Source organism: Bison bison, unplaced genomic scaffold, assembly GCF_000754665.1.
Source record: "Bison bison bison isolate TAMUID 2011002044 unplaced genomic scaffold, Bison_UMD1.0 scf7180017864038, whole genome shotgun sequence".
Taxonomy (NCBI): domain Eukaryota; kingdom Metazoa; phylum Chordata; class Mammalia; order Artiodactyla; family Bovidae; genus Bison; species Bison bison.
Genome location: NW_011494610.1, coordinates 3509778 through 3522660, shown reverse-complemented (window position 1 = coordinate 3522660; position 12883 = coordinate 3509778). Strand labels below are relative to the sequence as shown.

Below are 12883 nucleotides of genomic sequence, written 5' to 3'. Positions count from 1 at the left end.
TACCTGGCTCACTGTCGGCATGGGCCACACACTCTTCGTCAAGTGTGGACCCCTGGGCTGAAATCCAGAGCAGCCCAGGACAGTGAGTGAAGTCATGGTGATTCCAGGAAGAGAGCGGGTAGGGTGGTTAACAGAGGAAGCGGGGCTGTTTAGCATGAAGTTACAGGTTAGGCGGGGTGGGTGTGAGCCTGGTTGATAGTGTCTGTTTTCCGATATCTGAAGGGTAGGAAAGGAACTTGACTCTTCCGTCAGAGGGCAGGATGAGAACCAGCGCTTAAAAGCGGCTGGAAAACATTTTGGACCCAACCCAAGGTAGAGTTTTTTCTGAAGATGGCTCTAATGTACAGACTGACTGCGTTCTCAGAAGACACAGTTTTTGGGTGGTGTGTCTGAGGAGGTATTGAAAAGTGTTCTTTAAAATCCCATCCAACCCTGAGTCTATGAATCTGTGATTATTTTCTTTGGCAAAAATTTGCTTCTCTGGCTTTTTTTTTTTCAGCCTTTTGCTAATTCCTGTGGAGAGTTTACAAAAAGCATTAATAGTATGTGGTTTGTGTAATTTGTTAATTGAATGACAAGATGAACACATGAGACAGTTGTTAGCAAACTAAGACAAAATATAAACAAAAGGCACATTTTTGAATACCACAGAAATCCTAGAAGGGGAAGCCTGGAGAAGTAGCTACACTGGGGTTTGAAGGATTAATGAGATTTGCACGGCCACAGGGAGAGCAGAAGCATTGAGGATCAGCAGAAGCCCAGGCACGAAGGCCAGAGATGCAGAAGGCTTTTGAGGAGGAGCTGTGTGGGTATATCTGTAATTAAGAAAGATCCGCCCGGCAGCTTTGTGTAGGAGATAAAGACTTGATTGCCATCTTCTTAAGAGCTATAGTTTAAGTCATGTGGGTGTGAAATCTCTGAAGGACAGGTGGCTAGAACACGGATGAGCAAGTTCTTAAGCTTAGCGGTTAGAGCATAGTTAGACCTGGTTCAGATCCATCCCTCAGTGACCTTGGAGAAGCAAGGCGGAGAAACTGAAGCCTAGAAGTCAACCCTGAGTCGGATAGTATTACTTGCCTCTTAGGTTATGAGGATTAAGTGAGATAAAGACTTAAGTGCTCAATATGTGTTACTCACTATTACTGATTATGTAGCTGAAGTTCCCTACCTAGAGCGGTGATTCTGGAAACGTGCTCCTCTGCCCAGCCACATGGGTGTCACCTGTGAGCTTGTTACAAGTGCAAGTTCATGGGCGCCACTCAGACTTAGGGAATTAGGGTCTGGGGGTGGGTGGGAGGTGTAGGAACCGGCTCTCCAGGCGATAGGCAGGGAAAGGTTTGAGAACAGCCCTAGGGGAATCGAACAGAACTAGATAGGGAGGGAGTTGTTGTTGTTTTTCCCCCCTCATTTATTTATTTTTATATTGTATTGTTCTCTGCCATACATCAACATGGATCAGTCATAGGTTTAGAGTTTTTTAAAGAAGGGCTAACAATGGTATTCTTTACAGTGGAGAGGATAAAAAGCTCAGAGAAGATGAAATTTGGGGGAAAAGAGGTAGTGTGTATTTTTTGCAGTGCCTGACAGCTTTACACAGGTGTTCAATAAATATTTGTCTTTATATTATTGAAGACAGCTGGTTTAATAGTATGCTGGGGATGGAAGGAAGATTTGGTGTAATATGTATAATATACATAATATATAGCCTAAGTGATAAAAAATATATATTTACTGCAGAACCACATGAGAAATATGATACTGGATGAAGTTTAAATCTTAGATTTAACTGCCTGCCTACTGTGGCCAGGCAAGCTGCTCTCTCGTAAATAGAAAGTGAGGTGCTGCTCTTTGTTTGCTGAGGCTTCACAGCATTGTACTTTCTTTGAGGATTTGAAGCTGTTCCTCCCCCCACTCTCCCACCCGCTGCCGCCCCGACCCGGGAAACTTTTTTATGCTACAAGAGAGTTAACACTGTGTCTGATCTCTCTGGCCACGCCAAGAGTTAAGCATGCCCTTGTCTTCCGGTCACTGCCAGGCCTCATGTGAAACTGCTCCCTCATTTCTGAACATTGACTTCTCTCGTTAATTATTCGACGGCTCTGGGTTTACCTTAGAGAAGATCAAAAGCTTTTAGATCCCGGTTACTGTGGGCTGCCTGGGGCTTTCCACATCCAGCCTTGTGCCGGATGACTTGTCCGTCCCCGCCCCCCATCGCCAGCACAAGCACCGATCACGTAGCTGGAAATAAATTGACTTCTAAGCTTCATCCACTTAGTCCTTATTTACTGCCCATTATGTGCAGGACGCTGTGATAATAATGAGACAGTGTCCACAAAACATGTCTTGCTGAAGAGCCAGGACCGCCTGAGGCCGTGTGGATTGAGTCTGGAGGAGAGGCCGGGGCTGTCTGTCGCGTACCTGCCTGGAGCCTGGTTGGAGGTCAGCCAAGTGTTCAGACGAGCCCTAGCACACGCCAGAGTCCAGACTTAGAAACATGCCGTCCCCTCAGCCCCTTTCACAGTGACTGGTGAGGGAAACGTGAATAAATTAGAATGGCTGGTGAAGAAGCTATGTTTATAAACCTTACAGTTTCTTTCAAATACATAGCATTTGAGATTGCAGACAGAGTGCAGGAATTATACTAGAGATGGGCTAATTTCATGCTGTAGAGAGACTTCAGGAAAACCCGAGGGGAGGTTGCTTTCCAAAGATGATGGTGATTGGGCAGTTAATCTGTTGAGTATATGTTTTTGTTTGTTTCGCCTTGTTTTTATTGAGCTGTAACTTGCATATAACATTCTTTTAGTTTCAGATGCACAACATGATGGTTGGATGTTTTTATGTATCATGAAGGAAATCTGTTTTAATTGACACCCAGATCAAGCCACTTGCTCCTTTTCCATTGCTGTGAACTTTGGGGCTGAGGCGGATGGATAGTGAGGACTGCTAGCATTTGCTAGCATTCTTTCATTATCTTCTCTCTCTCCAAATAGTGCAAAAAAAAAAAAAGTAGCTGGAGCCTTCATCACTGCTTTTAAAAGATAGCCAGGACCAGACCTACATCTAAGTGATTCCAGAAGGCAGGGCAGTTGGTGGTTTCCTTTCTCTGAGGATAACCAGTGAGTCTGAGAATGTGAATTTAAAAAGAGCAGAGATCTTTTTCAGAATGTTTTAATTGATCCAAAAGGTCTTTCTGATCATATCAGGGCTAGAACACTGCTTGGGTATTTGAAGTTCAGGTAGAATATAATTTTTTAAAGCTGTCGAATATGGATAGATATTCCCCTAAGTCCTACTAGCTACCCAAGGAAGATCAGTGCCCTGAAAACTTAGAACCCAGTATGGAAAAGAGAAGTTATGGCCTTGTAGAACCTTAGCGCGTAAAGACGTTTCAGAAAGAAAAGGGGGAAAAGGAAAGAAACTCAGAGTAATGCGGTTTTTTGGTGTGTTTTCTGTTACTGACTGCTTCTGAATTAACCCCCTTTCCGTCCCTTTCTGTTTCCACAGTGAACACCTACCTCTTCATGATGCAGGCCCAAGGCATCCTCATCCGGGACAACATGCGGACCATTGGCGCGCAGGTGTACGAGCAGGTGGTCCGGAGCGCCTACGCCAAGAGGAACAGCAGTGTGAATGACTCAGGTGTGTTTCAGTAAAGGGGGTCTGCTCAGAATGTCTCCTCCCAGAAGAGGGACATGTGTGTCAAATAATTCTCTTCGATGGAAAAAACGTGCATTGTGGAGGAGGGGAAGGTTTGACTGAGTCTTAGGTTATCATCAAAAGAAGCTCTTGCCAAAGGAGTCCTTGTTTGTTCTGTGGACAGTATGTTAAGGGTGACCGGTTGACTCCACTTTCACTTCGTGAAGAGTATCTTTCAAGAGCCCCCCTTTTTGTGTAGTTGCCCTAAGTAGGCAGATTAAGCATGTATCTTTAGGGCACCAGAAAGGCAGGAGCACCAAAAATATTTAGAAAATAATTTGATTTCAAAAAATATATCCATACAGTCTGTGAGGAAAAATAGGTTGGTTGGACTTGACCTGCACATATTTTATGGGTTAGTATCGTGGGGTTCGTTGGTTGGACTTGACCTGCAGTTATCTTACGGGTTAGCGTTGCGGGGTTCGTTGGTTGGACTTGACCTGCAGTTATCTTATGGGTTAGTGCTGCGGGGTTTGTTGGTTGGACTTGACCTGCAGTTATTTTACGGGTTAGTGCTGCGGGGTTCGTTGGTTTTGTTTTCGCGCTCCATGTGGTGCTGGTGTGCCCACAGTGCTTTCAGAGCTAGTCTGGTCCTGGCAGCCACACAGGAAGAATTGCACCATCTCGTCCCTTCCTTCAGATGCTCCTCGAACTTGGCCAGCCCAGTAGGCCCGGTTCACCTTGTTGTGTCTAAATGCTTTAGTTGAAACTTAACAAACTTCCATTTCGTAATCATCAGGCAGTCTGGGACAGGTTCCACAAATTATAAAAGTGACTTCAGGAAGAGAAATTGAATGGATCACCTAGTTTGCCTTCCTTGGTCAGGTGTGATTTTCACCTGGTGGTTGAATGCCAGTTGCATGCCCGTGTTTGGTGGTCAGACTCATTTAGCTTTGAAGAAGGCTTTTCAGATTATTCAGCTTAGCAGCAGTGACAGACCCCAGACTGAACATTTCCGCCTCAGTTTTTGGAACTTGGACCTGTAGCTTTTATTATCTTTTAAGTGCTAATTATGTAACGAGAGAAAAAGAACACCAAGGTTAGATGGCTTGCCTAACATTATATTGTTAGAACTTGAACCTGAATTGTAGGTTTGACTTTAGCTATTTTTTACAAAAGACTATACATAGCAAGTTCTTTTTGAGAGAAAGCTGTCTTTTTTTATGTCTTTTTAACTCTTCCAAAAATTGAACAGAGGAAGTATTTCCAGATGGTTAAATGGGTCTTCGTGAAGCATCTCCAATCTCCAGCCAGGGATGGTTTTTATTTAGAAAATGGATTTTGAAATTTCAGTTTACTTCGAATTCATGATTTACCTCTTATTTCTTTAACTGAGGACTAATGTGCTTTCCCTGCGGCTTCTTACTGATCTCACTCAAGCCTAGAATTATAAAACACATACATTTTTCAAAACACTTTGCTCCAACTCAACCCTTTGTTCCTCTCTAGTAAGTTCTAAGATTATCCGGAACTCACTGAAGAATGTGTAATTGCTTTGCAAATGTTGCAAATGAGAATTCTGTGGTGTTGGGATCTCAAGAGGAAGCACTGCCTCTGAAAGGGAAGTTCAGTCCTGAGAACTGACCACGTCCTAATGTATCAGTCTGCCCTGCTGGCCGGTTTAGCAGTGACCAAGCACCACAGATTAGTAAACTGATAAGCTTCGATACTTCCTTTCTTCTGGCGTGCATGCTGAAAGTCGCTTTAGAGATGTCCGACTCTTTGCAACCCCACGGACTCTAGCCCATCAGGCTCCTCTGTCCATGGGGATTCTCCAGGCAAGGATACTGGAGTGGGTTGCCATGCCCTCCTTCAGGGGGTCTTCCCAACCCAGGGATCCAACCTGTGGTTCTTAGGTCTCCTACGCTGGCAGGTGGGTTCTTTACCACTAACCACCACCTGGGAAGCCCTTCTTTCTTCTTAAAAGTTTGCAAAGAGCAGGCCGTCAACTTTTCAGAACTTTCCAGCCACGTTATGGCCTCAGGACGAATGGCCTGAGGCCTGCCCCGTGCCTAGAAGAAGAGTCACTGTAGCTCCTGAAGTCAAGGGAAAAGCTGAGCACGGTTCATCGTTTGTGGCACTCAGTGTGAAAAAGATCCCACACTCATCGTCTCGCTTGATTTGCGTATGGTTCCCTTGGGTAGGCAGGATTTTACTTCCATTTTTCCCATGTACACGTAATCTTGGGGGTGTTGGTGTGGTTTGGTCATGTGACTGTCCCTAAATCCCGCCCCAAACCTGCTTCTGGTTGTGTGATGACTCTTTTGACTGAAGAATGAAGCCATTCAGAGCTCTTTCCCCATGTCACTCTGGATAACGAAGCGAGTATGGTATCCTGACCTTTACTCTGTCCGAGTATTCAGGCCTCTCCAAGGGCAGAGCGTGCTGGGGCTTCTCGCTGGGCCATTGACGAGCTGGTCTGCTTTCTCTCAAAGTTAGAGGGCGTGGAGCAGGTCTCTGTCCCCCCGCCACTGCCGGTCTTGCAACACAAGCTCATGTTAATTCCCTGAGGGCTTGTCACCCTAGAAGCTGAGCAGAGAGTGAGTTAGCCTCTTGGAAGGCTTATCCAGGGACCCATTATTATTTGAACTTGCACGTGTTTATCTTCAAATTCAGTTCAGTTCAGTCGCTCAGTCGTGTCCGACTCTTTGCGACCCCATGAATCGCAGCACACCAGGCCTCCCTGTCCATCACCAACTCCCGGAGTTCACTCAAACTCATGTCCATCGAGTCAGTGATGCCATCCAGCCATCTCATCCTCTGTCGTCCCCTTCTCCTCCCGCCCCCAATCCCTCCCAGCATCAGGGTCTTTTCCAGTGAGTCAGCTCTTCACATGAGGTGGCCAAAGTTCTGGAGCTTCAGCTTCAGCATCATTCCTTCTAAAGAACCATCCGCTAAAATCACTCTTCCCGGCATCACTTGGGTCAGACTAGGTAAGCATCCATTTTGAGTTTAACGTGTCTCTTTTCCTCGTAAATTGTAAGTCTTTGTCGTTGGGACCTGATTATGATGGGGTTCACACTTTGTTTGCATTATCTCATGGCCTCCTCACGAGAGCTCAGGAAGATAACTGCCGTGTCCCCATTTTAGGGGCAAAGGGGTCAGAGCACATGAGTTTCAGGACTCCGCGCCATGGCGGGGTTGGGACTCACTGACCTCTGAACCCCAGCACCGCCCTCCTTGCCTGTGTCGTCTTTGTGCCCCCTGTGCCTGGTACCCTGCCTCACACACAGGAGGCACAGAGTAAATGATTTTTGAGTGCACGAGTGGATAGATTTAACAAGGAAACCCACCTTTAAATGTTGTAATCTAGATCTGAGATTACCATCTTGATTGGCCTCTGCGTTATTGGCACATCCTTGGTGACTAAATGTTGAAGAGGAAACATCATTTCATTGCAGCTTATCCAGTAAAAACCAACTCTTTTTTAAAATTCATTTCAAAGTCGTTTTCTGCCTAGCACAGTCAGAGAGAGCGTTTGGGACCTAAAGCTGCTGAGATAGCCAGATGACCATCACTGCTGACCCGGCCACTCTCGCCAGGGGCTTGGTGAGAGTGGCCTGGCTGAGATAGTTGTGAACTGTGTTGACCCACCCCGAAAAAAGTGCTGTTGAACACATCCACGTTCAGAGGTCTTCAGGAGGCCAAGTGTGGCTGAAAAGCTTAGTGTATCGTTGAAGTAATGCCAGCTTTCTTCACCCTTGAAAGCAAACAAGGCTGCTGCCAAAAAAGAACATACCTTAAGAGATCAGGACCGTGACCTGGAAATAGCCTGAAATAGGGCTTCCCTGGTGGCTCAGTGGGTAAAGAACCCGCCTGCAATGCAGGAGACCCGGATTCTATCCCTGGGTCGGGAAGATCCCCTAGAGGTGGGAGTGGCCACTGCCCCAGTATTCTTGCCTGGAGAATTCCACAGACAGAGGAGCCTGGTGGGCTGGAGTCTATGGGGTCGCAGAAGATGGGGCACGACTAAAACGACTGCGTATGCACGGAATGACGTGGAGAAGCTTCTTGTCACCGAAAGCCATGGGTATGTGAGACTGCGAGTCTGGCACGGTTTGCTCTGGGTGGTTGAGAGAGATGCTCAGGAGACTGTTGGCATCAGGAGAGAATTCTCTGGGTTCATCCAGGCAGCCACTTTACTCATGTGTTTGAGGTGAGTGGTGGGGTGGCCTGGCATTTCTCATTCTTAAATACAAATTCCCAAGCACCATTCTACCCAGAGAGACAGTTCTTCCCTCTGAGCACAAACACACCAACCTCCCCACACTGATGACCTGAGTCCCCACACTGATGACCTGAGTCCCCTTCTGGTTACATGCTCAGAAAAACGTCCTCTTGCCCACATCCCTCAAAACAGGTCTGTTGTTGTAGACAGATAAAGTCATTGCCAGGATGTTTTGTACTGTATTCAAGGAGGTGGATGTTCTTAACTTCTTTGTCTCTGGCTTTGGGTGGTCAATCCATAGTCATAATGTCTCCTGTCCCAGCAGGTAGTCATTCTTAAGTGGGCTAAATCCCAAAGAATGCAGACTCTTTGTATATTACAAGTACTTTTAAAGATGTCCTGATGACATCTTTCTAAGTGTGAGTGTATGTGTATTCCACCCCCCCCCCAACTTTTTTCAAACAGAGAGGCAGGTGCTTGGCCTTTTCGCAAATGGGAAGAGAAAGTAGTGATTCCCCCTGGATCTGTTGGTTAGCACTGTGAAGTCCCCACTCAGCTGGATTTGGTAGTTTGAGGGAGAAAGCAGAATTTTAGCACCCCCACATATTGGGGTAGCCACATAAACCTGAGTGCATATTGGACTTCCCTGGGGGCTTTACAAAATACCGATGTCTGCACCTCACGCCCAGAGTTCTTATTTAATAAGTCTAGGGTATAGCCTGGGCACAAGGATATTTAAGAAGCTTCCTGCTGCTAAGCTGCTAAGTCACTTCAGTCAAGTCCGACTCTGTGCGAACCCATAGACGGCAGCCCACTAGGCTCCTCTGTCCCTGGGATTCTCCAGGCAAGAACACTGGAGTGGGTTGCCATTTCCTTCTCCAATGCATGAAAGTGAAAAGTGAAAGTAAAGTCGCTCAGTCGTGCCCGACTCTTAGTGACCCCATGGACTGCAGCCTACCAGGCTCCTCCATCCATGGGATTTTCCAGGCAAGAGTACTGGAGTGGGTAAAAAGCTTCCTAGATGATTCTAATATTCAGCCAGGACTGCCAAACCACTGATGTAAAGCAGAGTTGACCAAGTAGGCTGTTTGAATCTACAGGTAGGAAGCATGTCCTCTGTTATAAAAACAGTTGCCTTCTTTGGTGCCTACCTCCCTTGCTTGAAGAACATGTTTTGGTTCAATATGGTTTAGATTTAAATTAAAAAGTAAAATGGTCATAGAAATTCAGCAGGCTGGCTTTTTTTCTCAACGATTCCCTCATTCAGTTGGGTTGTACTTTAGAAGACCAAGAAATTGGTGTTTGGAACCCCTGAGGAGAGTAGGCAATATAGTCCTCCCATTTCCAGGCAGCTGGAGGAAGAGAACTAGGGCCCCACAGTAAGCAGACACAGTTTTTACCATGGCGTGCGTGCGTGCGTGCGTGCGTGTGAAGTGGCTTCAGTCATGTCTGATTCTTTGCCATGTCATGAGCAATTAATTTTCTCTGCCTCTTCCACTTTAAAAGGCTTCTACTGCTAGTGGGAAGGTAGATTTTGTTTAAATTTTTACGTAAAGAATTGAAAATTAGAATTGATGGAATTAGGGTTTGGTGGGGTGGGGGTTCTCTAAGGTGTAGGGCAAGGTTATGGACTTTCAATTAGGACTTGTATATTTGAGGCTTTCTTAACAATGACATTATTAATTTAGTAGCTGGAAGAAAAAAAAATAAGTGGTCTTTTGTTTCCTGCTTGCTGCTGATGAAACAGGAGGGAAGGGGGCAGGGCACAGCCTTTAAAAGAATGACATAGCTGTTGAATACGACATAAACTGGTTAGAACCAACTGGATCCAAGATGGTGGATGAGTTGACTTGCGCTAGACTTTGAGCCTCAGTGTGGTTCATTGTAACTCATCAGCAAGCTGAATGACAAACCATGGGTACCATGACAGTTCTGGGGCTGAGCATAAAAGGTCAAAAAGTGGGCAGTGACCCAGTTCCTGAAAATCTTCACCCCTTCCCGAAAATAGTTGCAATAATCCTCCCACTCATTAGCCCATGAAATACCAAGCCCATAAAAACTAACCACCACGTATTTTGGGGCCTCTCATCTTCTGAGATGGGACTTGCCTGGTGGCTCACTGGTAAAGAATGTAGAAGGTGCAAGTTCAGTCCCTGGGTTGGGAAGATCTCCTGGAGAAGGAAATGGCAACGCACTCCAGTATTCTTGCCTGGGAAACCCTATGAACAGAGGGGCCTGGTGGGCTACAGTCCACAGGGGTCACAAAATTGTCAGACACAGCGAGCAACTAAACAATAGGGACAAATGTCAAGGTCATCAACCCATAGTTTAATCAGGTCTCAGACTCGCACCAGGCACGTCTCCTCATAGGAGTTCTGTATACAGTGCCTCACTTTCCTTATCTGTAAAAAGATAAGAGATTGGAGGACCCCCTTCATACCTCCCTCTAGAAAAAAGGCATTTGCAATAAAGACATCACTGAAATAACAGTAGATATTGTGTGTATGTATGTGTGTTTAGTGCTGTAAACCCTTAAAAATGAGAAGCACAAGAAAGGAGACCACCTCAAAAAATGATGGAAGTTGGAAAGCAGATGGACCAGTGATAAAGGGCTTAACAGACCTGAGAAGACTCACTGCTAATGTGCAACAAGGAAAGCCAACCACCCCATAGTTGATACCGCACAATCGCTCAGAAGCTCAGAAGTTAGAATATCAGGTATTTCTGGAGATAAAAATAAAGGTGGCAACTAAGTTAAAGGTGGGTTGAAAGCTGTTTAAAAAGCAGCCCGACATTCTATCCCCCAGCCTGGCAAAGTACTGGAGACTTGATAACCCCCAGCCAGAGATCATAAAACAGAGGGCCTGTCAGCTGGGGCACCTGGCTTTTTTCAGGCTGCCCCCAGCTTTTCCTCCTCCTGTTTCAGGATGCTTGTAACAAAGACTACCATTCTGGCAGGAGATTAGAATGACTTCTCTGGGGAACCTGACCGGACCAAGAAGAAAGATCCAAAGATACTGACCCTGGAGGTTTCCCATCCAAACCTCTGACCAGAACACCCTCCAAAGAAGAACCTCCATCCAGACGCTTCCAGTTAGCTGATTCCGAGCCCCACTCTTAAATGTTAGCAGATGGCCGAGCGTCACTGTGCTGGCGATCAAAACAAGTAACAAATTGGAAGAAACAATTTGCTGGGAGGAGAAAACTTAACCAGCACACATGTTCTCAAGGGTCAGAGGAAAAGGATTGTAAACATGGAACAAGATATAGAAAAAGATGTACCTTCGGAAAATTAAAAGGACACTTGGAAATAAAAAAAAAAGCAGGAAATGATAATTAAAAGGACTAGATAAAATTGAGGAAATCTCTCTGAAGGTAGAGCAGAAAAATGGCAGGATAGAAAGTCAGGTAGAAAAGATGAGAAAATTATAGGGCCAGGAGGCCCAACATCTAAATCATATTTCTGTTTCTAGAAAGAGAGCCCAGAATACAGAAGGCAGGAAATCGTCACCACAGTGATACCTCCGAAAAATTCTCGCACAGGACTTGAATCCCCAGACTTCAGAGGCCACTACATTGCCAACGCAGTGGGGCAGGCACACCAATATCAAATTTCCTGAACAAAGAGAAAGTTCTTCACGCTTCCAGAAAGAAATTACTGTTACCTTTTACAAAGAATGGGATTTGGAATGACTTTGGACTTACAGGCCCAGGGGACTGTAGAAGGAAGTGGAACAGCACCTTTACAATTCCAAAGGAAAATTTATCTCCAGCCTAGAATTCTGTAAAACCCATGTATCAAGTGAGGAAGAATAAAAATAATCAGATATCCAAGGTTTCAAAATCACTTCCGTTTCCCCGCTTTTAGGAAGCCACTGGAAGACCGTGCTTTACCAAGTGAAAACAAAGAAGTTGAAGTTAGGAAAACTGAGGTTCGACACTCTAGGGAGATGAATGGACTCCCCTGGCCACTGATGAAGGGAGATCCCAGAGTAGCCCGAGTGAATCACGCTCCCAGGAACACCCGTCCACGTTGGAGTGGGTTGGGAGGCGCTGGACCTTCATAGCAAGAGGAAGACCCGATGCCTGTGTCTTGAGGGGAAGTGAAGTGGCGAAGGGCAAGACACCCACTGTCATCATTCCACGTAAAACGGAGCAAACAGGAAAACAAGACAGTCCGGGGGGGGGGTGGACTGCAGGAAAGGAAATGTAATCATCCTTTCCACATTTCTCAGCAACAGAGAATGCGTATTGAATCATCATAATAGAAATACTGAAGATTGTCCTAACCACAATCAGCATGTCTGACTGCAGGGATACTGGAGGATAGGAAGGGCATGTGTGTGGTGGCGGCAGGGGAGGAAGGGTACGAAATCTTCATCCCCCATAGTGAGAAGTTAACAGACCTAAAAACAAAGCATCGAGATCAACTGTATACCGTAAAAAAGAACAGAACTGTGCCATTTGTAGAGATGTGGATAGACCTAGAGACTGTCATACAAAGTGAAGTCAGGCAGAAAATAAACAAGTATCGTACGTTATGAACACATATATGTGGAATCTAGAAAAGAATGGTACTGATGATCTTATTTGCAAAGCAGAAATAGAGACATAGAATAAATAAATAAATAATATATATATATATATATGTATCAGATGAGTCGCTCAGTCATGTCCGACTCTTTTCGACCCCATGAATCGCAGCACGCCAGGCCTCCCTGTCCATCACCAACTCCCGGAGTTCACCCAGACTCACGTCCATCGAGTCAGTGATGCCATCCAGCCATCTCATCCTCTGTCGTCCCCTTCTCCTCCTGCCCCCAATCCCTCCCAGCATCAGGGTCTTTTCCAATGAATCAACTCTTTGCATGAGGTGGCCAAAGTACTGGAGTTTCAGCTTTAGCATCATTCCTTCCAAAGAAATCCCAGGGCTGATCTCCTTCAGAATGGACTGGTTGCATCTCCTTGCAGTCCAAGGGACTCTCAAGAGTCTTCTCCAACACCACAGTTCAAAAG

At 45.7% G+C, this 12883-nt stretch overlaps 1 protein-coding gene across 1 annotated transcript in view; it reads left to right on the top strand.

The window, feature by feature from the left end:
* The window catches only part of B4GALT5 (UDP-Gal:betaGlcNAc beta 1,4- galactosyltransferase, polypeptide 5), a 97245-nt gene that overhangs the window by 74118 nt on the left and 10244 nt on the right, over positions 1-12883 (top strand). The window contains exon 3 of the mRNA XM_010835121.1: positions 3508-3642. Within this exon, the coding sequence (XP_010833423.1) occupies positions 3508-3642 (135 nt within the window). The remainder of the gene's footprint in view (positions 1-3507; positions 3643-12883) is intronic.